The 26,494-nt window shown below is 44.1% G+C and overlaps 1 protein-coding gene across 1 annotated transcript; it reads left to right on the forward strand.

Moving 5' to 3' along the window:
* Positions 1–21,012: 21,012 nt before the first annotated feature.
* Positions 21,013–23,872, forward strand: CCL24 (C-C motif chemokine ligand 24). The gene is made up of 3 exons (XM_055340593.1): positions 21,013–21,169; positions 21,408–21,525; positions 22,608–23,872. The coding sequence occupies exons 1-3, from the start codon at positions 21,097–21,099 to the stop codon at positions 22,774–22,776; spliced, it is 360 nt and encodes a 119-aa protein (XP_055196568.1). The 5' UTR covers positions 21,013–21,096; the 3' UTR covers positions 22,777–23,872.
* Positions 23,873–26,494: the final 2,622 nt, after the last annotated feature.

The following is a 26,494-nucleotide window of genomic DNA, read 5'->3' on the forward strand; positions in this document are numbered from 1 at the left end:
ATGCAAGTCTAGTATTTTTCCCTTCCTTAAATATTTGCTAGAATTTCTCAGTGAAATCGTCTAGGCCTAGAGTTTTATTCATGGAAAAGTTTATTTTATTTATTTATTTATTTATTTATTTATTTATTTATATTTATTTGAAGTATAGTTGACATACATTATTAGTTTCAGGTGTATAACACAGTGATTTGACACATATATAATGTGAAATGCTCAGCATGGTGTCACCATCCAAAATTATAACAATATTATTGGCTATATTCCCTCTGCTGTACTTTACATCCCTGTGACTTACTTTACAACTGGAAGGTTGTACCTTTTAATCTCCTTCACCTATTTCACCCATCTCCCAACACCCTCCCCTCTGGCAACCACTAGTTTGTTCTCTGTACTTATGAGTGTGGTTTTTTGTTTGTTCATTTTTTTGTTTTGTTTTAGATTCCATATATAAATGAAATCATATAGTATTTGTCTTTTTCTGTCTGATTTACTTCACTTAGCATAATACCCTCCAGGTCTGTCCATGTTGCAAATGGCAAGATATCTTTTTGTGTGTGTGGCTGAGTAAGATCTATATCTATATCTATGTCTATCTATATCTATATCTCACATCTTCTTTATCCGCTCATCTATTGATGGACTCTTGGGCTGCTTCAATGTCTTGGCTATTATAAATAATGCTGTGATGAACATAGGAGTGTATCTATCTTTTTGAATTAGTGCTTTTGTTTTCTTTGGATAAATACAAGAAGTGGAATTGTTGGGTCATATGGTATTTCTATTTTTATTATTGAGGAACCTCTATACTAGTTTTTTTAAAGATTTATTTTCTTATTTGAGAGTGAGAGAGCATGAGCAGGAGGAAGGGCAGAGGGAGAGGGGGAGAGAGAGAGAGAGAATCCTGAGTAGACTCCTGGCTGAGTGTGGGAGCCCCATGCGGGGCTTGATCTTTTGACCCTGAGATCATGACCTGAGCCAAAACAAGAGTTGGACAAACTCAATCTACTGTGCCACTCAGGTGCCCCTATACTATTAACAATTTTTTTAAAAAAGATTTATTTACTTGAGAGAACATGAGCATGCACGAGCAAGTGGGGGAAGGGGCAAAGGAGAGAATCTTCAAGCAGACTCCCTGCTGACTACAGAGTAGGGGGGCTCAATCTCATGACCCATGATCATGATGTGAGCCAAACCAAGCGTTAGATGCTTAGCTAACTGAGCTGCCCAGGTACCCCATACTATTTATTATAGTGGATGCAGCAATTTATGTTCTCACTAACAGTGTATGAGGGTTCCCTTTTCTCCACATTCTTACCAACATTTGTTATTTTTTATTTATTTTGTTGTCTAAAAAATATTTTATTTATTTGTATAAGAGAGGGAGAGAAAAGAGAGAGTGAGAGAGAGAAGCAGACTCCCCACTGAGCAGAGAGCCTGAGGTGGGGCTCAATCTCAGGACCCTGAGATCATGACTTGAGCTGAAGGCAGACGCTTAACCACTGAGCCACCTATGAGCTGCTCTAATATTTTTGATACTAGTCATTCTGACTGGTGTGAGGTGATATCTCATTGAGGTTTTGTTTTGCATTTCCCTGATGATTAGTGAAGTTGAGCATCTTTTCATGTTCTGTTGACCATCTGCAGGTCTTCTTTGGAAAAATATCTATTTAAAGTCCTCTGCTCATTTTTTAAATTGGGGATTATTTGGTTTTCTTGGTATTGAGTTAAATAAGTTCTTTATATATTTAGATATTAACTCCTTATAGGATATATCATTTGAAAATATCTTTTATTTAGTAGGTTGCCTTTTTGTTTTGTTGGTGGCTTTCCTCACTGTGCAAAAGCTTTTTAGTTTGATGTGGTCTCAATTTTTATTTTTGCTTTTGTTGTCCTCGCCTGATGATACAGATCCAAAAACATATCACTAAGACCAATGTCCAAGAGATTACTGCCTGTGTTTTCTTTTAATTCTATGGTTTCAAATCTTACATTTAGGTCTTTAGTCTGTATTGAGTTTATTTTTTATATATGGGGGTGATTACATGGTTAAGTTTCATTCTTTTGCATGAAGCTGTCCAGAAAACTGGACATTTACTGAAAAGACATGGAAAGGCTTTTAACAATGAAATCAATCTATTTAATAGATATAAAGAGAATCAGATTTTCTAGCACATTTTTGGCATGGCTTATTTTTCAAGAAATTTGTTCATTTCATGTAATTTGCTGAATTTTCTTGTCAAAATTGCTTATTTTTTTAGTAGTAGCTTTTTGAGATATGTTTCCATACCATAGAATTCACCTATTTGAAAGGCATGATTCGATGGTTTTTAGTATGTTCACAAAGTTGTATGACCGACACTATGATTTTATTTATTTATTTATTTATTTATTTATTTATTTATTTATTTATTTAGATTTTATTTATTTATTTGTGAGAGATGTAGAAAGGGAGGCAGAGACCTAGGCAGAGGGAGAAGCAGGCTTCCCTTAAGGAGCCAGATGTGGAACTTGATCCCGGATTCCGGAATCACGCCCTGAGCCGAAGGCAGACGCTCAACCTCTGAACCACCAATGTGTCCCTGGAATTGTTTTCTTAATTTTATTTTCAGATTGTTTATTTCTATTGTGTGGAGATACAACTATTTTTTATATTGTTCTTTATCCTGCAACCTTGCTGAACTCACTGTTATTAGCCTGTGTGTGTGTGTGTGTGTGTGTGTGTTATTTAGGATTTTCTATAAATAATATCATGTAATCAGTAAATAAAGATAGTTTTATTTCTTCTTTTCCAATCTGGATGCCTTTTATTTATTTTTTCTTGCCTAACTGTCCTGGCTAGAATTTCCAGTAAAATTCTGAGTAGAAGTGATGAGAGTGGACATCATTGTCTTGTTCCTGATCTTAGGAGGAAAGCATTCAGTCTTTCACTATTTTTTTAAGATTTTAAAAATTTATTCATAAGAGACACAGAGCAAGGCAGAGACATAGGCATAACAACATTTACATCCTTCTAGATTCAGTTTGCTAGTATTTTGCTGAGAATTTTTGTGGCTATATTTATAAGAGATATTGTTATATGGTTTTCTTGTGGTGTTTTTGTTTGGTTTTGATATCAGGGTAATACTGATCTCATAGAATGAGTTTGAAAATGTTGCGTCTCTTTTGTTTTTTGGGAAAGTTTGTCTGTGAAGAGTCTGATGTTAGTTTTTCTTTAAATGTTTGGCAGAATTCACCAGAGAACCCATTTTTGGGCCTGGGCTTTTCTTTGGGGGTGTTTTTTTAATCTTATTATTATGAATTCAATCTCTTCACTTGTTATAAGTCTATTCAGAGTTTCAAGTTTTTCTTGAGTAATTTTGGTAGTTTGTGTTCTTCCAGGAATTTGTCTATTTCATCCAAGTTATCTGTTCTATTGGCATGTAGTTATTTACAGTGTTCTCTCATGATACTTTTTATTTCTGTAAGCTAGGTAGTAATATCCCCTCTTTCGTTCCCAAGTTTACTGATCCCTTTTTCAGGGCCAGTCTTGCTAAAAGTTGGACAATTTTGTGGATCTTTTCAAAGAACCAACTTTTGGTTTCATCAATTGTTTTCTTTTTTTTTTTAATTTTTATTTATTTATGATAGTCACACACAGAGAGAGAGAGAGAGGCAGAGACACAGGCAGAGGGAGAAGCAGGCTCCATGCACCGGGAGCCCGATGTGGGATTCGATCCGCGGTCTCCAGGATCGCGCCCTGGGCCAAAGGCAGGCGCTAAACCGCTGCGCCACCCAGGGATCCCAATCAATTGTTTTCTATTCTCTTTTTCATTATGTATAGGCATGTACAGATATAAATGTCCCTGGAAGTACTGCTTTAACTCCATTCCATAAGTTTTAGTATATTGTATCGTCATTTTCATTAATCTCAGAATGTTGTCTAATTTCCCTTGTGATTTCTTCTCTGATCCATTGACTATTTCTTATCTTAATGTCTGTAGAATTCATAGTGGGACTCTTGGGTAGTTTAGCGGTTGAGCGTCTGCCTTTGGCTCAGGTCATGATCCCGGAGTCCTGGGATCGAGTCCCACATCGGGCTTCCTGTATGGAGATTGCTTCTCCCTCTGCCTATGACTCTGCCTCTCTCTCTGTCTCTCATGAGTAAATAAATAATATTTTTTTTTAAAAAAAGAATTCATAGTGACAATTCATCCTTTTTTTCTTTATCCAACTAGCTAGGATCTTACCAATTTTGTTAATCTTTCAAACAGTCAACTTTTGGCTTTGTTAATTTGCTCTATGTTGTTATTTATTTGATTGATTTTTGCCCTTATTTTTATTTCCTTCTTTTTGCTTACTTTGGATTGATCTTTTCTGTTTTCTTGTTTTTGTTTTTTTTTTTATTTGTTTGTTTTTTTAAGTTGGCTCCACACACAATATGGGGCTTGAATTCACAACCCTGAGATCAAGAGTTGCATGCTCTACTGACTGAGCCAGCCAGGCACCCTGATCTTGGTATTTCATATCTAGCTTCTAAAGATGAAAACTTGGGTCATTGATTTAGACCTTTCTTTCTTTCTTTCTTTCTTTCTTTCTTTCTTTCTTTCTTTCTTTCTTTCTTCTTTCTTTTTCTTAAAAATATAAGCATTGGGGATCCCTGGGTGGCGCAGCGGTTTGGCGCCTGCCTTTGGCCCGGGGCGCGATCCTGGAGACCCGGGATCGAATCCCACGTCGGGCTCCCGGTGCATGGAGCCTGCTTCTCCCTCTGCCTGTGTCTCTGCCTCTCTCTCTCTCTCTGCGTGACTATCGTAAATTTAAAAAAAAATCAATTAAAAAAATATAAGCATTAGGGGAACCTGGGTAGCTCAGTCTGTTAAGAACCTGACTCAGGTCAGGTCATAATCTTGTAGTAGTGGGATCGGGTCCTGCACTGGGCTCTGTGCTCAGTGTGGAGCCTGCTTCAGATTCTCTCTCCCACTTCTTCTGCTTCTCTTCCTACTTGCATGCTCTCTCTCTTTCAAGTAAATAAATAAAATCTTTAAAATAATAATATAAGCATTAAAAACTGTAAATCTCCAACTAGCACTACTTTAGCTGCTTCCCACAACTTTTGATATATTGTATTTTCATTATTATCCAATTTAAAAGTTTTTTATAATTTCCTCTGTAACTTCTTTGATCCATGGATTATTTAGAAATGTGTGATTTAATTTTCAAATATGTTTTCCTAGATACATTATTGTTTCTGGTTTTAACGTAATTCCATTGTGGTTGGAAGACATTTTCTTTAACATTTCAATCTTTACAATGTATTGAACCGTTGGCCAAGTCTATAGTGTGTTTCAGTGGCCATTTTATGTGTGTTTGGGGAAAATGTGTATTCTGCATTTATTGGTTGTAGTGTTCTGTATATGTCATTTAAGTCAAGGTGATTCAGACCTTCTATGTCCTTGTTGATTTTTATTTCCTTGTTCTATCAATTACTGATAAAGCTGTGTTAGAATCTCTAACTGTGATTATGGATCTATTTCTCCCTTTAATTATGGCAAATTTTGCTTCATGTATCTTTATGCTCTATTATTAGGTACACACATATAAATTGTTCTGTCTTCCTGGTGAATTATTATGAAATGTCCATCCTTATGTTTTTTTTTTTAAGATTTTGTTTATTTTTTCATGGGAGACACAGAGAGAGAGAGGCAGAGACATAGGCAGAGGGAGAAGCAGGCTCCATGCAGGGAGCCCGATGTGGGACTCGATCCCAGGACTCCAGGATCACGTCCTGAGGCCGAAGGCGGGCGCTAAACCGCTGAGCCACTCAGGGATCCCCTATCCTTATATTTGTATAGTATACCTTTTCCCATCAATTTATTTTCAGTCTCTCTGTGTCTTTATATTTAAAATGCATTTTTTTTTGTAGACAGCAGGTAGTAGGGTCTTGCTCTTTTATCCAGTCTGACAATCTCTGTCTTTTTTTAAAAGATGTTTATTTACTTATTTGAGAGAGAGAGAGAGATCACGAGCAGGGGGAAGGGCAGAGGGAGAAGCAGACTCCCCACTGAGCAGGGAGCTTGATGCAGGACTCAATCCTAGGACCCTGGCATCATGACCTGAGCTGAAGGCAGATACTTTACTACTGACTGAGCCTCCCAGATGTCCACAATCTCTGTCTTTTAACTGGAGTGTTTAGTTCTGTGCAGAAAAGAGTTAAGATGGCAGAACTGAAGCTTAGCCTTAGAAAGGTCTGCTTGCAAGTTGGCCTTTGGTTGACTTCTGGTGACTTGACTCTTGGAGTGTTTCTAGTCAACGGTTAACTGATAAGGATGATTCATTATACCCCGAACATCTGCTTTCCTTTAGGGAGCCTGGAATTGTGATATATGTGAAGCAAGAGCCAGCCTGGCCAGCCTCCAGTAAAAATCTTGGGTACTGAGTCTCTAATGGGCTTCTGTGTGCAGGAACACATACACATGTGATGCTGCCTTCCACGGCTGGTGGAAGAGTGTGCTCTGTGTGATCGCTCATGGGAGAGAGAGAGCACAAGGAAGCCTGCATATGGATTCCTCTGGACTCCACTTGAGTTTTTTTTCCCCTTAAAATCCAGCAGTGCATACTTAATGCACTTGGAAAGTAGAGATGGTTTTGGAGGCCCCCAAAATGGGCCATTTTCATTATATAATCACTGATGTAATGATTTAGGGTTGAAGTCTACTACTTTATTTGGCTCCTGCTTGTTTTACCCTTTATTTTGTTTTTGCTTTTGTTGTCCGTTCCTCTGTTCCCACTTCCCTGCCTTCTTTTGGGTTAATTGCATATTTATTTTAGAATTTCTTTTTATTTTACCTATTGGCTCTTTTGCTATATCTCTGCATTACCTTTTCAGTGGTTACTTTAAAGAGTAAGAGTATAAATCAGTAACTTTTCACCATCTACTTAGAGCTAATATGGTACCATTTGACATAAATTCTAAGTACTTTGCAACCAATAGATCCATTTCTTCTCATTCTTTATGTTATAGTTATCATATGCATTACATCTACACCTGTCTACCATAAACCCCACAATAAAATTTTTTATTTTTGCTTTAAACAGTCATACGTGTTTTACATGAATTAAAAGAAATTAAATTTATTTGTGTGTGAGAGAGAGAGACCATGAGCAGGGTTGAGGGGCAGAGTGAGAAGCATAATCCCTGCTGAGCAGGGAGCCCATTGTGAGGCTTGATCTTGGGACTCTGGGATGGTGACCTGAACTGCAGGCAGACATCCAGGCGCCCCTCAGGTAAGTTCTTGACAATACTTTTGAGCCGGCACACAGGGTGGGGAACACTGAGCCCATCTTATGGATAGGAAAACTGAGGCTCAGGGAGAGTTAGTACCTTGGCCACTCAGCTAGTAAGTTAGCAGAGTTGGAATCTGAATCTAGGTCTATCAAATCTCAGTCCAGTGTCTTCTCTAGTTTCTCAAAGATTGCAAAATAGTCAGAACTATTTCTATTGTATGGGCAGCTCCTCCTGTTGGAGTTATCATATTCTGGAAGGCTGTGTCCATAAAGAGATCGTTCTTTATAAGGAGCCATTCTTTAGGATTATTGTCCATAGTGGCAGAAGCCAGGGAGGAGATGAGCAGAGTGGGTTTTCTTGGGTGCCTTGTCTCTCCGCTGAGATTATAAGCCTCCTGAGGGCGGAGATAGTTCATAGTCACAGCATGAGGATTGGTGTTGAGCTGATGAACAGGAGCTATTTCCTAGGAATCTTGGGTAGATGGGGCATCATTATCATCCCATTGCTCATTTCTGCTCAATGCTTTGCAGTTTGCAAAGTGCTTTTGTGACTCTCGCATGAGTACATGGAGGAAGAGCCTGTAGTTCAAGTCCATATCCCCCTACACGGCAGTGTCAGGGTGCTGACTCCAGCTTCCTAACACATAGGGCTTCCCTGCCACACATAGTGTCTTAGAACCCCCAAAGCAAAAGTTTTCCAAGTATTCCATCCTACTCCATGAGTCTCATGGTCAAGTAAATGAGAAACGTGTCTGATTCCAGACCTAGCACTTCAATATCTTTGGGCAGTCCAGAGAAGGAGTTACGGCTCCAGCCTCAGGTTTTTCTGTCTTAAGGAAGAAATCCAGCTGTGCCAGTACTTCAGGAAGAATGCTCTTTCACTTCTTGTTTTAGTGAGGTCCGCAGCCATCAGATTTTGTGGATCAGCAGAATCTGATCCTTCCTTGGCTTCTGTGTACGAGCTATTTCTACAGGACAGGACCTAGCCTCAGGCAAGACAAGAAAACCGAATATTAAGCTAGGGCTTCCTCCCTCCTTCTGCCCTGGGACTCCTTGCCTTCTTAGGATGTGGCCTCAGCTGTGGCCCATCTGAAGGACCCTTGTGCACACACTCAGAGGCCTTTCCTCCTCCTGCACCCACTTGGCTTTCAGTGAACTTCAGGTTAGTAAATATCTTCCAACCTCCCTCTTGACACCACTTTTGCCCTCCTTGCATCTCCCAGAACTGAAGGACCATGTGCCGTCCTAGAGGCCCCATCCAGTGGTACACAAAGCAGGCTCACACCTACCTAAGAGAGCATCTCTTCCCAGCTCCACTTTCAGTGACATCAAGTTGAAAGCTTGAAATTGGCCATGTTAGGAGTATTTATACCATGGAAATCAGTAAATGCTTCAAATCAGTTTCCCCCGCAGAGCCAGTTGTTAAACATTTACCAGAACATCACTGGCCCCCTCTTACCTGTCAATCAAGCTCTTCCAAGGTGTTTGTTGATAATCTCTGGTGTTGGTATCAACTGCTTCCATGTGAAGTTCTTGAGTTCTCCTCTCCAGTAGGTCCACCTGGCAGTCGGTCTGCCTGCTCCATGGCAGATGGGAGTCAGGCCAGTATGTCCTGAATTAGCAGGAACATGGGGATATGGGCAGAACATAGATTATTTCTGCTACAAAATGATACACACACACACACACACACACACACACATACAGAGTTTACTTTAATACTTATGGGTTTATTTCAATGTGCATTGGAGAAAATACAACCAGTATACTAAATCTGTAATTTCATGGATATTTTTGGATAAAATCCATTAAAAAAAAAAACCATTAAGTGTATAGCAGATTGGCTGGTGGGCAGAAATGGTAAAAATTACAGAGATGAGAGAATGGATGAAGAATGGATGAGAATGGATAGTTGGTGATGGGATACTAGGGAAGCATCTTAGGCAGGGGAGTGACCAGGGCTGGTTTGCATCTTTCGATGGGCTTTCTTGCATCTGTGTGTTGAATAGCTTGGAGGGAGTCAATCTGGGAGGCAGCAGAATGGGTCTGAGGAGGAATGGACAGGTCCAAAAATTATTAAATAGACTCAAGAACAATAGGGACATTATTGGATGCGGGAAGGGAGGACCTTCTCTAGACATTAAGGAACGATATGCCAGTTGCATTTGGGCCAGGACAGGTGAGGTACCATGTGCTATCCAGCCCCTGCAGCCAACCTCTCAACCTCACCTCTTCCCATCATCTTCCAGAACTTACCAAGACCACTTGTCCCCCGGAGCTCCTGCTTGTCCTTCTCTGAAGCTTTCCTGACCCCCAACACAGAGCCCCATCTTCCCACAGTCCTTGGCAGGCAGGTGCCTTGCACTAGACATGATGTCCCCTTGTTAACTTTTATTGCAGGTTAGGCACCATGCCAGGAACATTATGTACAGTGGTTCCCTCTCTCTCTCCCCCATAGTACCCCTGGGAAGCAGAAGGTTTCATCCCCATTTCAGATGACAAAATGTAAGCTGGAAAAGCCAGAATATCTCAGGCCTAATTGTCTCTACAGCCCATACTCTTAACTTCTCTGATCCATATGCCTTTGTAATTATGTGTGTATGTATCTCTATTTCAGTGGACTCTGAGCTCTAATGGCACTGAGTCTAAGACGAGTCTTTCCCTCAATCCCAGAACCCCATAGCTTGTTGGGACTTCCTTATATGAAGCTTGAATTTCCTACTCGGAGCTCTGTCAAGAGATGTTTGCATGCCCTCCTTGAATCTCACTATCATCCAAGATGGTCAGATCTGTTTCTGGATTACTTTGCTCATCCAATATCTTCCCCCTTGAGTTTTACCTCTTAATTCTGATTCTGTTCCCCTTGAATCTCCAACATCTAGAAGGCATCAATGACAGCGAGACATGCAAGGGAACCCCTACACCCCCTCTGGTCTATAGCTGTTCCAGGTCACCATGCAGACTAGGCTAGATGGGTAGCAGCAACCTTGGGTTCAGCTGCTATTTGTCCCCTACTGTTCTGTTGAGCTCTTTCTTTTTTTTATTATATTTTTTAATTTAAATTCAAAATTCAATTTGCCAGCATATAGTATAACACCCAGTGGTCATCCCATTAAGTGGCCTCCTCAGTGCCTATCACCCAGTTACCCCATCCCCACCCCCCAAATTGAGCTCTTTCAAGCCCTACCATGAGGAGATCAAAGGGCAAGTTGTTTCATAGCTGCCACTCATCTCCTGAAATACTCAGGGCCACGCCTCTTCCAAGACCAGGCTTAGGGTGTGTAGGGGAGAAGTCCATCCTGGCAATGGACTCTTTGTGCTTTCCTGGTGGCACAGGTGGGGACGCCCCCCTCCCACCTCCTGCATCTGCACCTGTTGAAGTCTGTTAATTGCCATGAAGCCAACTGTGCAAAAGTCTTTGTGAACCTTGGGCTCCTGAATTTCCAAGACAATCAAAGGTAGGATGTACAGGCTCCCTTCCTTGCAGGGAGGCCCCTCCTCTCCTCCCACTCTCCTTGCCATTCCAGGTGTGATAAATGAGGGGAAACCCTTCTGCATTTGGTGCTGAGGCTGTCCCTTTGTCATCTCCAGGTAAGCGGCTCCTGGGACCACCCTCTGTTCCCAGTCCTCTGTGACTGTGTGTGTGTGTGTGTGTGTGTGTGTGTGTGTGTGTTTGATGGTGGGGAAGGAGGGTACCACAGGTACCAGTAACACCCTGAGCCTGCCTTCCTGAATCCCCTTTGCTCCCCACCCCTGTGCCTACCTGTATTCCTGGCACCCTCTTGTCATTTCCACTGCTTCAAACCCCAGACACTATCCATCTTCAGCCATCTTTGGTTAGGAAGTTGAGGCAGGAATCCAGGAACAGCTGATGGAGCCTGAGTAGATGGGGTGGCAGGGAGAGTGGACAGGAAAAGATGCATTTGAGAGCTACTAAGGAAACAGTGCCACACAGCATCCTGTGTCCACCTGCCACCATGGCAAGGGTACAGGTTCTTTATAAACAAGACATAGGACTACTCTGGCTGCATTATGGCTTCAGGGTCTTGAGCAAGTCATGAAGCCTCTCTGAGGCTCATTTCCTTCCCTGTGAAATGGAGACCTTAAGAGGATCAAGTAAGATTTCAAAGGAGTCAAGTGAGTCTTTAAGGAAATAGCAGAAAGGATTCTGGTCTGGTCTGGTGGCAACTTGTCACCAAAAGGCTGACCTGGGATAGAGTGCCTTATTGAGGCTCAAGGACCATCCCCCTCCCCCGCCACCATCCTGGGCAATGGGCTTTCACATCCCCATTTTACAGAAAATGTGCTGAGCTTCCAAGAAGTTCAATGTCTTGCCTGGTGCCACCAAGAAAGCAAGTAGGAACCAACCCAGGAATGTCTGCCTGTAGGGGTGCACCATTTTCATGGCACTATACTGTCCATGCCTGGGGCGAAGCTGGGGTGAGGCATTTAACCTGTGCAATCTCTTTGGGTCTGCTGCCTTCTCGAAGTCTCTACAAGAGACGCCATGACTCTGAACACCACAGCCCCAAATAACTTTCACCCAGACTTGTTTTCCTGGTGGATTCTGCTCTTCCTCGAATGGCCCCATCCCCACTGCACACCCAAGTTGGAAACCTGAGTGGTATCCTGGCCACCTCCTTCTCCTTCCTCAACCACCAGGGTACTAAATCTTGTCAAATCCATTTTCTGAATAGTTCTCAATACCATCCCCTCCTCCCACCCCCATTGCCTCCACCTCTCCCCCCTGCAACCTTCCCATAGTCTTCACAACAGTCTCCCTACACTGGCTGCCTACCGCCAGAGTGATTTCTGTAAAACTCCAGACTTGACCAAGATACCTCTCCTCTTTGACTTCATACCTGTGGCCTCCAGGGTTTGGAACACCCCTCCCTACCAGGTATTCACTGCTACCCTCCCACACCCTCCCACATCAATCAGCCTTAAGTTCAGGAGGCATCTCTTCCAAAACATGTTCTCTGACCTCTTCTGCTATCTAGTGTGGCCAGGTGTACCTCCTCCATGTGGGTACCTACAACCGGTACCATAATTGACTTTGTCTCTCACTGCCCAGGGTGGGTACTTTGAGGAAAGCCCCTATACATAATTCCCCTCCTGTGCCTGGGGTGAGCAAGGCACCTGGTGTACAGCAGCATTCAATGGGACTTGATCCCAGGACCCCAGGATCACGATCTGAGCCCAAGGCAGATGCTCAACTACTGAGACACCCAGGAGTCCCAAGACAACCCTAGTTATTGCTGGATATATATTCAAGTCATTTTCCTTCTTCATTAAAGTCCATTCAAGAGCCAGGAGAGCCAGACTGCCTTGAAAATCCAATTTTAGGGGCACAGAAAGACCCTGCTGACCCCAAATATTTGCTCCTCTACTGTTTAATGCCTGAAATGGGCTTATCTGATTCTCACTGAATGGTAAAAACATGCAGGTGTGCCATGCTTTGAAGTTTACTGAAAGCTCTCACATCGCTAATTTCTTTGGATTCTTATGACCATGTGAGTCTACATCCTACCCCACTGCTTTTCAGAGATGAGGAAATTCAAGCTTGAGAGAAGTGACTGATTTGCTTGAGTTCATCCAGATGGTTTTTAGCAGGTCTGTGACTAGAACATTCCAACATACCATAGTTGTTCCTTTCCTTGATGCTCAGTCTGGTTTTGAACCTTATTAGGAAACTCACATGAGTTTTTTTGTTTGTTTTAATGTCCTCCAGTTTTCTTCACTATTGAGTTACTGATTTTCTGTTCATAATTAGCTAGAATTTGTGAGGAGACACACTGAGACAATGGAAATACCCCATTTCCCATCATACTTCCACCTTCGAGCTTTAGCGTCCTTGGATGATTTTCTAGCTCTACCATTTCTTCTCTGCTTATTAGTTGGCATCCTACTGCAGGATGGAGCTTCCCCTGTGTTGGTCTGCTACAGTTGCTGAGAGGAACTTAACAGGAATGTACTGTCTCACAGTCTGGAGACTAGAAGTCCAAGATCAAAGTGTGGTTCTTTCTCAGGGCTGTGAGGGAAGGTTCTGCTCCGAGTCTCTCTCCTTGGCTTATGAATGGCCACCTCCTCCCCATGGGTCTTCACAAAATCTCCTCTCAGTGCATGTCAGTAGCTGTGTCCAAATTTTCTCCTTTTTATTGGGACACCCATTATTGTGGATTAGGGCCTACCCTACTGATCTCATTTTAACTTGGTTATCTCTGCAAAGACCCTGTCTCCAAATAAGATCACATCCTAGCATGTGATTAGGGCTCCAATACACATTCTTTTTGGTGGAAGGTGGGTGGAGGTGAGGGAGGTCACAGTTCAACCCAAAACATATTTATTTATGGATTTTTATTTTATTCAGTACATCACTATCACTATTACTAATTGGACTGTCCCAGGTTTGGCCAGTGTGAGCCCTTGAAAGCTGCCTCCTCTGTCCTTTTGACATATCCCCATGATTCTTGGAGCACTTTGTTACTTTCTGGCCCAGAAAGATGTTCCAGGCTCTATTTTCTCTGCCCCAGGACTAGAATCAGGTGCTTTTCCAAGAAGCAATGTTTTGCTAGCTATGCTCTTTGCTCCTGGTATGTCATTGTTTCTAAGTGGTTGCAATTATCACTGCTACATCTAATTCTATTCCAATATCCTTGAATTCATTCTCTCCTTCCCCCTGTCCATAGTTTTAATGCCTTTTTCCAGCAGCAAAAGGAGGTGCAGAGGCCTGAGGAGGGATTGGGGAAGAAAAAAAAGAGAGAGTGAGGGGGACCTGAAGCCTCCACTCTATGGAGACAGCCATGGAACCCATCAAAGAAAGATTCCTTTTCTGCCTGCTTGCCAGGAAGTTTGTGCAGGGTGGGGGAAGGACTGGGGGAAAACCCACTGTCCCCACCTCCCCCTGCCCTCTCAGTTTCAATTAGATAAGTCAGACTGTTGGATCAAAGTCAGGCCACAGGAAGAAGGCAGGTGAAGTCTTTGGGTGTGGTCTCAATAAAGTCCCTACCATTTGAGCAAATATTTTATAAGTTTCCTTAGCTTCTGCTCTCTACTTATTTCCTTAGTTTTTAATTGAGATAAAATCCACATAACATAAAATTCATTATTTTAATGCCTTTAAAGATTTTATTTATTTATTTATTTATTTATTTATTTATTTATTTAAGAGAGAATGCAAAAAAAAAAAGAGAGAATGCAAGTGGGGTGAAAAGAAGAGGGGGAGAGAGAGGGAGAGAGAGAATCTCAAGCAGACTCCATGCTGAGCACAGAGTCCCACGTGTGGGCTTGATCTCACAACCCTGAAATCATGACCTGAGCCGAAACCAAGAGTCAACACTTAACCAACTGAGCCACCCAGGTGTGTCCCGATGCCTTTAAAGTGTACAGTTGAATGGCACAATTGCTACAACCCTCACACTACTTAATTCTAGAACATTTCTATCACCTCAAAAAGAAATCTCATATCTCTCAATCTTCTTCCTCCCAGCCCCTAGCACGTACTGATCCACTGTAAATCTCTATGGATTAGCCCATTCTAAACATTTCTTGTAAATGGAATCCTATACTGTATGACCTTTGGTGTTTGACACCTTTTGCTTACAAAGAATGTGTCTGTACACTTCATTTCTCTTTATAGCTGAGTAAAATTCCACTGTGTAGAGATGCCAGTTTTGTTTAAACATTCATCCTCTGATGAATATTGGATTGTTTACATTTTTTGGCTACTATGAATAATGCTGCTGTGAATGTTCATTGGGAAGTTTTTGCATGAACATGTTTTCCGTTCTCTAGAGTATGTACCTTGGGGTTGAGTTGTTGCATCATATTGTAACCCTGTGTTTGACTTTTTGAGGAACTTTCAAACTTTTCCACTCTGGTTACACAATCTTACATTCCCAGGAACAATGTATGAGAGTTCCCATTTCCCTGCCAATACTTATTTTCCTTTTTTTTTCATTGCCATCCATGTGAAGTCATTTTGATTTGAATTTTCCTAATGAGTAATGGTGTTGAGTTACCTTTTCATATATTTATTGGACATCCATATATTTTATTTGGAGAAATATCTAGTCAAATTCTTTGTTTCTTTTAAAATTGGATTATTTTTCTTTTCATCATGAAGTTCTAAGAATTTTCTGAAGAATCTATCTGGATACTGGAATTATCAGATGACTTCCAAATATTTTCCCCCACCATGTGAGTGGGCTCTCCACCTTCTTGGTAGTATCCTCTAACTCATACAGTTTTGATTTTAGTAAAGTCTAACTATTTTTCCTGTGCTGGCTTGGCTCTTGATATCATATCAAAGAAACTGTTACTTCATCCAAGGTCATAAAGATTTACACCCACATTTCCTTCTAAAAGTTCTATAGTTTTAACTCTTTCATTTATGCTGAGTTAATTTTCATATATGGTGTGAGGGAGTGGGTCCAACTTCATTCTTTTGCATGTGGATATCCAGTTGTCCCAGCATCATTTGTTGAAAAGATTATCCTTTTTCCATTAAATGGCTCTGGCATCCTTATAAAAAATCAATTGACTGTAAATGTGAGGGTTTATTTTTAGACTCTAAATTCCATTGATCTGTATGTATATCCTTATGCCCATACCCAAACCATCTTGATTACTTTAGTTTGTGGTAACCTGTGAAAGTGGGAAGTGTTAGCTCTATAACTTCATTCTTCTTTTTCAAAATTATTTTGATATTCTAGGTTCCTTGCATTTCTGTATGAATTTTAGGATAAGCTTGTCCATTTCCTTCTCTTTCTTAGCCTTTCACTCCCTTACTTCTCTCATATTTTTAGCACCTTATATGGCAGTTGAGGTTTCAGCTGTGAACCAGCAGTGAGATCAGTGATTGTGTGACCATGAGCAAGTTACTTCATCTCTCTGTACAATGATATTATAATATCTACAGTACAGGGTCATTACTGTAAAGATTAGATTAAACGCAATTCTATATTAAAGCTCACGGAAGATCCTGTGGATGATTTAGTTATCTCATTGGCTTGTAAACAAATTGTTGTAATAAAAATAAGAATGGCCACCTGGCAGGGGTCACTTGATCTATGCCAGACTGGGAGCTAAGCACTTGGCATGAATTATTATGTTTAATACCCATAATAACCCATGAGATGAATATTATTAATACCCATAATAATCCATGAGATGAATATTGTTATTTCCCATTTTATGACTGAGAACATCAATAGTAAGGCACAGAGGAATTAAGTAATATTGGTAATGCAGTTAAAGAGCTGAGCAAGGATTTCAATCCTGGCAGATGACACTCAAATCCAGAAGGTGGTCCTTCTAGGCCATGGCTACTGGGGTTAGGGAGAGGCTTAAAAAGGTGGGTTCTGGGCTGGTTTCCAAGAAGTGGGTCTTAGGTAACCTGCAGGTGTTTCTCATCCACAATTTGTAATGCACCAGGGAGCACCTCAGATTCTGTATCTCCCTCTCCCTCAGGCACTTCAGGTAGATCTCATAAATGGAATGGAGCCAAATGAACCTCTCCTGGTGCCTGCCCCAGTCTCTCATCCTCCCTCCCCTGGACAGCTACAATATAGCCTCCAGCCAGCCTTCCTGCTCCAGTCCCTTCCTACCACACCTGCCAGTGGATCCAATCATACCACTAGAGCACAGATCTGACCTCTCTAACTCTGCACATCCAAACCTTGGGTGGCCCCACTGCCTACAGGATCAAGGCTGAGCTCCCAGGTGAGAGACAATATATGAACCTTGAATTCACACAGAATGTAGTTCAAATGCCAGCTCTACCTTTTCCTGACCTCTATGCCTCAGTCGCCTTGGGGATGAGTGTGGATTCATGGAGAGGAGAGATCTGAAGCACTTAGCAACTTCATAGGCAAGCTGTGCTCTGCTCCTCTGCTGCCCTCCTGCCTGATCCACCACACCCTACCCACACAACCACCTACTTTTGGACTATTTGGGGCCATCAGGGCCAACTCTGTCTTTCTGGGACATGTTTTCAAGTGTTTGAAGCCATTTCTTGTCGAAGCTAACAGCCCACTTCTTCCAGTCGTTTCTCACTGGGATGTGTCTTGGAGTCCCCTCACCCCCTTGGTTACTGTCCATTGACCTGCATCATGCACTTTTGGGTTTGGTGCTACATCATTATTCTTGGGTGACTCACTCAGGAGTGGCAACCAGGACAGTTGCTCTTGGTGCCATCCCATGAGGGCAGGACCACTGCTCCCTGCTCACTGCCAGGCACGGCTCTGTTTCCTCACCTGCTCCTCTCCTCCCTCATGCCTACTTAGCCTCCAACCTCCTGCTCCCTGGATCCACAAGGGAGGGGAGAGACCTCAGAGGGCACCTTGACCAGGTTTCCCAGGTTTCATCATCACAATTTTTGTCATATGTACACACTATTTGTCCTGTTACCTACTTTATTCTATTTTGTAAACTCATATTTTTTACTTCTGGGAAAATCTGATATTGATTCCATAAATATAAAACCCCTTATCTTAGAGGGTAGCTATAATAAGATATATTTATTTTTATTTATTTATTTTTTTAAAGATATATTTATTTTTTTTAAGATATATTTAAATTAAAGTGAAATATGCCCATTTTTGTCTCACATGGTAATGTGGCTGCCACACTTGGGGAAATGCAAATCCAACCACATCCCACTACTCAGAGGGAGAAACTATGGTGGGCAAGGGGCAGGGTCTGAGCTGGAGCCAGGTGGGGTTCAGGGCACTTCACAGGGCCCCTCTTATTTCTCCTCTTTCCTCTCCAGCTCATTTCCCCAAGTCTGCTCTGTCTGTACCTGCTGCTCTCTGGCTCTCCTCTTCTGCTCCTCCATTCCCTTCCCTCTTTCCCCTCCTCCTCCTTTTCCTCTTCCTTCTTCTTTCTGAGTTCTCCCTTTCTATTCTGTTTTCCTAGAACCACCTTCTCTTTTGCTCTCACTTGAAATTTAAAGATCACTCTGGCTGTTGGATTCCACCCCTTCAAGATGGAAAGGTTTAAGTTCCCATTTTGGGAGCAAGGATAAGAGACTCTACAATGTTGTCTAGTCTTTTAGCACTTGTAGATTTCAGTTTTTCCCCCTTTGGAAAATGGGGTTGATAATCCCTGCCTTTCCCAGATAAAGCATCAAGACTGGGTGTCTTGTTTTTATTTTTTTGTTTTTGTTTTTGTTTTGGGGAGTGTTTTGTTTTTAAAGATTTATTTATTTATTGGAGCAGGGGGAGGGGCAGAGGGAGAGAATCCTCAAGCAGATTCCTGCTGAGCACAGAGCCCTACCCGGGGCTTGATCCCATGACTCATGAGATCATGACCTGAGGCGAAACCCAGAGTCCAGATGCTCACACAACTGAGCCACCCTAGGTGCCCCAAGACTGGGCATTTTTTTTTGACTGGGCATTTTTTTTAAAGGGCCTTGGAAAAAAAAAAGGGGGGCCTTGGAGGAAATTGGGGCACCTGGGAGGCTCAGTCAATTGAGCCTTTCCCTCTGCCCCTCTCCCCAACCAGCACATGCACATTCTCTCTCAAAGAAAGAAAGAAAGAGAGAGAGAAGCAAAAGAATGGACCTCGGCCTCTAAAGGATGTTCCTAATTGGGGTGAAGTGCCCCACCCAAAACCCTCCCACTCAATGACCTCTGCCATGCTGCTCACTGGGGTTGCAACATGCGACAGCATGGGCTTCCCGCCCTGTTCAGCCTTGTCCTCATTCTTCTCCTGCATGCTGCTTCTGCTAGATGTTTTCCTTCTCCTGCCATACACTGTCCCAGTACCCTTGACTCAGAAAGTTCCCTCTGAATTCTTGAGAAGCAAATCTTTGAACGTGTATCATCAGATGGAATCATGCAAAGCCCCTGATTGTATAAAGGGCATCTCATTCAATGTCCTCCATACTCTGCCAGGTGAGGGTCATAACTGAAGGCTGCTGAGGGGAAGGTATAAAGCTGGTGAGGAGTTGAGGGGGGCACTCAGTATTTTTCACTCCCTGAAGAAGAGCAATAAAAAGATCAGGTGCTCCTGGCCTGGCCCCCATCAGAGGACCTGCCTACTGACTCCCCCATGTACACACTGATCCCAGTGGTGCTGGGCAGAGACCACATGGGAGTCCTTGGTCTAGGGGAGAGCAACTCAGAGTTGGTCCATCATATATTCATTCTATAAACACTGGCCATGCAATAGGTGATCTGCTTGGGAATTTTTGGGCATGAAAATGGGACATTGATCTTGGTGTTCATGGTCACTTGGGAGACACAGACACACAACCTCATCTGGGTGACGTGTGACACTGTGCTCCTACGCCCATGTGTTGCTGCATGTCCTGGATGACCAGAGCAGGGAAGGCAGGAAGCCGAGTATTTCCGTGAGAAGTAGAATGGAGCACATTGGAAGGAGGGGTTGGGACTTGAAGCAGCAGTGATAAAAGTTCAAATAGGGGGTCCCAGCCTGGGGTCCTGGAATGGAGGACAGAGTGAAGTGGGTACCATATTCCTCTCTGTCTGACAAGGTCACTTCAGTCTCTATGAGCAGCACTGCTCATTATGATCTACAAAGCCCTCCTGGGGCTACCAGTCCCTTTCACTGTCCAAACCTCAGCACAGCCATCAACATCAAGTGCATTCCCTACTTTCCTTCCAGCAAAACACTGGCCAATTCCTTCAATGTTCCCCCTCCTCACCTATACCCCTTGTCTCAGGTTGGGGTCTTTAGAACAGACCCTGAAAGGAGGATTCAGGGGCAAGTGTTTCATTAGGCAATGGTTCCAGAGGGAACCAACAGGACAGAGGGGAAGCAGAGAAGAAGGGAAGGGATCAGCAGGGTCAGCTGCACAGAGAGGAACTGGCTTGACCCAGTCGGGATATCAGGAAGTGGTGTAGGTCATGCTGTATCTGGAGTTTGTATCCCTCCAGCAGACATATGTCAAGGTCTGCCCCAAGGATGTAAGTTTCTAGGTACTTCCCACTTTTGTGGGGAGCCTGCTGGATAGGTGGCTCTGGCACTAGAAACTCAAGGCCATCAAAAGCCAGTGTGTGTGAACAAGGTGAAGGGGTCCAAGGACATATGGACAATGAGATGTTGTTGAAGCTCCATGTCTGCTCAATCAGCACCTGTAATAGTTTATTCCGTACACTTGCTCACGTATCCACGTCCCCACTGGAAGTCTGGAACATAGCACTTGCCTAATAAGAGTTGGTATATGTCAGCTCAGGTGAATGCACCTGGGTGGCTCAGTCAGTTTCGTGTCTGGCTCTTGGTTTCAGCTCAGGTCATGATCTCAGGGTTGTGAGATTGAGTCCCACATCAGGCTTCCCTCCAGGCATGGAGCCTGCTTGAGATTCTCTCTTTCCCTCTCCCTTTGCCCCTCCTCCACCAAAAAACAGACTTGGGGAATGAATGAATGAATGAATGAATGAATGAAAGCAAGGAGATAGGGTGACTTTACCCATTTTCGGCCAAAGAAACTAAAGTTCAGAAAGGTGAGTGACTTATCCAGAATCCCACAGGGAATGAACAGCACACCAGGGATCCTCATCAGCCTTCTGACTACTCATCCAATTCTCTGCTTCACTTAAGCTGGGCAATCCTCTCCTCCTCCAGCCTTTCTTAGAAACCACATAACCCACATAACCCCTGACTCAGCTAGGCAACAACTTCCTCTTGGCAGAATTCATAAGCCTCTAGGACTTTCAAGGCAGCCTGGAGGGGTTGGGGGAGGTTGCATCAGTGCATGTTTCCTCCTAACTGCCCCTATAAAAGGCAGCAGGAGGTTGGGGTGGTCTGAAAGGAACTGTGGCCCTCTCTTCCCACACCCCAGCTCTAGGTCCTGAACTCCTTCTCCAGCAAATGGCAGGCCTTGCGACCTTTGTGGTTAGCCTCCTGCTTGTGACCTTGTGTGCCCACTGCATCGATCCTGCAGGTAAGACCTCCAACTGTACCCCAGGGCTGTCAGGTGGGTCAGTCATGCCAAGAACATGGCTGAGATGGCACAGCAAAGAGGAGAGGAGCAACCAGGCTGGGTTGGAAGGAGATGCTGAGGAGTGGCAGCACAGTGCCTGGGCTGGAGGTGTTAATGTAGGGGGTGTGCTTGGGCTCCAAAGCCCAGAGTCTCAGGGAGGCTGGGAAAGAACATAGCTCTCCTCTCTGCTGTGTTTTAGGCTCTGTGTCCATCCCCTCTTCCTGCTGCATGTTCTTCATTTCTAAGAAAGTTCCGGAGAACCGAGTGGCTAGCTACCAGCTGCTCAATGGGAGCGTCTGTCCTAAGGCAGGAGTGGTGTGAGTATCTCCTTCTTCCTGGACACCTGGCAGGAGAGGGGGGAGTGAGCCTCCAAGGTCACCCAGGGGTAAAATCAGGAGGACCTGGCTCTCTAATCCTGGGGGAGCCACCCCACCTCCCCGAGCCTCGGGTACCTCCCCCATGAGATTGGGAAGAGAACTCAAGCAACCATCATTTCTTGAGCATCACACATATATGAGGCACTGTTTGGGGCATATAACATTGTCTTAACTAACCCTCTCGACCATTCTATGAGCTAGATATGATTATTCCCTTTTACAGAGAACAGCTGAGGTCCAGAAAGGTGACCTGCTCAAGGTCACTGGGACTCCAGATAACTTCACAGCTGCCTCTCACACAAGGCAGCAAGTGTGAACTCACTTGGTAACAGTGGCCTACTGTAGAAATGTGACATTGGTATTAGTAATAATTTTGCCCACTGGCACCAAAGCCCAGCACCCCCTAGCTCAGAGCCGGCTTGGGAGAGGGCATCCCACCGCCTCCTCCCTGCTCTGGCACCTATATTAGTCATGTTTCCTCGCATGGCATGTGAACTGGAGGCATCTGCCTTTATTCATGGGGACTTTCAATGCATTTTCTCCTCTCTTCTCCTCTCTGTGGGTAGAGATTTTGTATCTTCAGACCTAGCATTATCTTTTTTTTTAATATAGAGTATATTTATTTATTCATGAGAGACACAGAGAGAGAGGCAGAGACATAGGTAGAGGGAGAAGCAGGCTCCCCGGGGGGAGCCTGATGTGGGGCTCCATCCTAGGACCCCGAGATCAGGATCTGAGCCGAAGGCAGATGTTTCACTGACTGAGCCACCCAGGTGCCCATAGATTCAGCATTATTTAAAAGCAAGGCTGGGCCTCCCCCATCTGACAGGAAGGCTGTCGAGCATAAACAACTGATGGGCAGAAATGCAGACACATAGAGAGAAGGCCATGTGTCAGGTGCTGGCTAGGAGGCTCCGGGCAGCAGCTTGCCCTCTGTGGGTATCAACACTTACCTTCTCATCTAGTGAAGTGGTCTGAGGTTCCTGCCAGCTCTCAAGTGTGCCCTGTCACCCTTCCCACAGCTTCACCACCAAGAAGAACCAGAAGTTCTGTGGCGATCCCCAGCTGCATTGGGTCCAGAAGTTGATGAAGATCATAGAGGCCAGGAGGAAGAAGGTGTCTCCTGGGGTCAGGGCAATGAGCACCAAAGCCCTGGTGCAGAGGTACCCTGCCAACAGCACCTCCATCTAAGCACTACCCAGCCCTCAGCCTGGGGCCTGTGAACCAGTAGTGAGAGCGGGGAGAACTAATGTCCTGTTTCCTAGCATCAGTCTATTAAAAAACCCAGGGCAGGGCAGGCCTGCTCTGGCGGACTGAGCAACCACTCCAAGTGTCCTGGGCCCCTTGCTTTCCCTGAGCTGGAGAAACTCCCAGAAGGAAGGTGGTGGCTGCTGTTGGTCCTCCTCCTGAGCTAGTGCGGACCGTTCTCTGCTTCCCAGGCTCCTTCAGAACCCAGGAGCGTAAGGCCCAACCTGCAGACAAACTCGGCTTGCACCTAAAAGCTTAGGCTACAACTGGCTTCTGTGGGTCCTCTGGTCTTGCAGTGGGACCTGTGGGCTGTCTATCTGTCTGTCTGGGCATGGATGACCTTTAACAGCTGCGGCTCTTCATAACATTGCAGATGCCCCAAGCTTGTCCCAGTTCAAGAATCCCAGATGAATAAAAATCCAAGAAAATATAGGGCTCTTTTGCCACACGCACTACCAGATCCTGGCCTTCCTTGCACGCATCTCATGGAATGTGATTAATGAAGTTTAGAAGGACTTGTTGGTTTCTGTAATGAAATGGACCTGGAGGGGGACGCTTGTGGGTAGCTCAGTGGTAGAGCATCCGCCTTTGGCTCAGGTAGTGATCCCAAGGTCTTGGGATCAAGTCCCACATCGGGCTTCCTGTGGGGAGCCTACTTCTCCCTCTGCCTTTGTCTCTGTAGTTTTCACGAATAAATAAATAAAATCTTTTAAGAAATGGACGTGGCGGATCAAGATGAGGGGCCAGCCTAGGTAGTTTTTAAATTTCTTTGTGAAGATATGGTTTGGAGAAGGCGTTCTGCTTTGTGGCATGGCTTGCTCTGTGCTGCTTTGGGGGAGAAGGACCTGTGGTGCCTTTAAAGCTGGTCTTTTCCTACACTTGGAGGATGAGAAGATGGAGGGGGGGCCCTGGGGCAGGGAGAGGGAATCCAGGATGTTTTTTCCCCACTATGTATAAGGTACCATGTGATTTAGATGTCAAGAGTGTGGACACACTTGCTCAAAAAACAATTCAAATAAAATGTGATTTTCCCTTTGAAGGTGATCGTATCTTGCCTATTCTTTTCCTGGAGGGACAGGGGTCTGGGTATGAACAATAGTGTGCCCCAGAGAGCATCCTGAGTGGCCCATCGGAGGGTCTAAAGGCAGCCTGAATCCAGGGCATCCTAGGAAAGATCTTGGGCTGCTCTTGGAAGTTCTGATATGAGCTTTGTAAAACATTCGTGCACAGCTGGATTCAGTTAAAAAAAAATTCAACCAAACATTATTGCACAAGGCTATGAAATGAAAAAGATGGTCTCTGGCTTCAGAGAATTAGGGAGAAAATAACACACACATGCTCACAAATCAAGAGCCAAATGAGTTTAGTACCAATCCTAGTTTGTAAGCTGTATGACCTTGAGATATGTCAATGCCTGAGCCTCAGTTTCATTCATCTATAAAATGGGGATAATAAGCCCTTTCTACTTGGGGTTTTCCCCAGAAGCAGACCCCAAAACAAAGATTTGAGTGCAAAGATTATGTGTGGGAAGTACAGGGAGTATCCCCAAGAGAGCAAGGAGGCGATATAAGGCAAAGGAAGGCAGCCAGTAAGGGAGTGTCACCTGGCAGAGAGCAATGAGAGCCAAAGCCACTGAAAAGTGGTTTGAGACCCACTCCCTCAGTATCAGCCCCACTCTGCTCCGTGGGTCATTGCCAGCTGTGGGGAGGGGCACTCATTCTGCAGGTGGGGATAGAACAGCCTTCCATGGCTCCAAACAAGCCTCCAGGCACAGAGAGTCTGCAGGACACATTCAGCACACAGCTGCTCTTGAGTTCTTATAACTCCACTACAAAGCAGAATAAAGAGTAGTGCTAGGCGGTTCAGAGGAGCGGACATCCTGGTGTGTGCCAAGGGGAGCCTGCAGAAATCTTGGCACGGACTTGGCATTGGAATTGTGACCCAGATTTTACTCTGGCAAGAAGAGCGAATTTGTAGGGATGGATGAGAACTGGAGCCTTCAGGGATGAGGGACTGAGATGCAAATGGACAATGCAAATGGCCAGGCTGTAGATGACATCGGAACTCTGACCCACGGTCTCTGAAGCAACCAGCCCAAGACCATCATGACTTGGTCAGAGACTGCCAGCTTCCTATTTTCTCCCCTTTGCAACTCAGGACCAACCAGAGAGGGCCAACGACATTCCCAAATCAATCACATAAGATGCTTGCTTCTCCATGCCAACCGCCCCCAACTGAAGAACACCTGTGTCTTCCTTTTGTCCATCGTGAGGCACCCCCAGTCCCTGGCCTGCCTGGGAGTCTCTGCCAAACAAGGGTGAGAATGGCTGACTCTCTCGCTGTAGCAAGCTCTGAATAAAAATTGTGTTTGTCTTCATCTGGCTGATCTTTGTTATTTCCACAAGGAAGTTGTATAGTCGGCCTTCACTTTCCACATCTGTAAAACGGGCATAATAGAAATGTTTATCTCATGGGTTGATTGTGAAGACTCAGTAAGGTATTAATGCATGGGAAGCATTCAGCTCAATGCCTGGCTCATAGTAGAAGCTCAATAAATATTAACCGGGGGCATGGCCAAGCCCAGATGGGAGGCGAGAAGCTGAAGCTGGTCTTGCTGGGGCCAGGGCAACTGGCTGACACTTTTTTTAAATTGCAGCATAAGTGACATTCAATATCTTGTTAGTTTCAGGTGTATATCATAGTGATCTGTTTATACATTATGATATGGTCCCCACAATAAGTCTAGTTGCCATCTGTCACCATACAAAGTTATTACAATAGTCTTGACTATATCCCACTGCTGTATGTTACATCCTCAAGGCTCATTTACTTTATAACTGGAAGTCTGTACCTCTTAGACCCCTTCACCTCTAGCTGACACTTCTGTGGCCATTCCAGCAGGCTCTGTGCTCCTGCTTCCTCCTGTCTTATTTCTCTGGTGGCCTTTAAATGTATCTGGAGAAAGAAGGCAGTAGTTGGAATGATGACCGCTGGAGCACCTGAACTATCTACCAGAAGTCTTGTCCTGCCTTTATCTGCCCTTGCTCCAGAATGTGAACCATGGACATGGATGGCCAGTCTTTTTCTTTTTTAAGATTTATTTGTTTATTTGAGAGAGAGAGAGAGAGAGAGGGAGAGAGAGGGAGTGGGGAGAGAGGTAGAAGGAAAGAATCTTTAAGCAGACTCCCCGCTGAGTGCTGAGACCCATATAGGGCTCGATCCCACAACCCATAAGATCATGACCAAGGCCAAAATCAAGAGTCAGATGCTCAACCAACTGAGCCACCCATGAGCTCCGATGGATGGCCAGTCTTACCTGATGACATGATACCCTCCTGCTTGGCTTCTGGACAGGCCACCAGCATAATGATACCAAGCCACTCACACTCTTTCTCAAGCTTTCTTGGGAAAGACATTCTGGAGATGGATATGAAGGCTGTCCTAGTTGCTGGTCAGGGAAGGACTGGGTTCAGTTTGTAGCCATGTTGGGGCAAAGTTGACCTATGTTTGGGAGAGTTCCCCACCTTCAGCAAAACCTGTCATACAACTCATTAAAAGTGAGTTAAAAGCTCTTTCCTAACCACACAGCTGGTATATCAAAAGGTTTTATCATAAACCAAGAGTGGAACAGGAAGGTAACACTTGAGTCCTTGAGGTCTTG

Source organism: Nyctereutes procyonoides, unplaced genomic scaffold, assembly GCF_905146905.1.
Source record: "Nyctereutes procyonoides isolate TBG_1078 unplaced genomic scaffold, NYPRO_anot_genome, whole genome shotgun sequence".
NCBI lineage: Eukaryota > Metazoa > Chordata > Mammalia > Carnivora > Canidae > Nyctereutes > Nyctereutes procyonoides.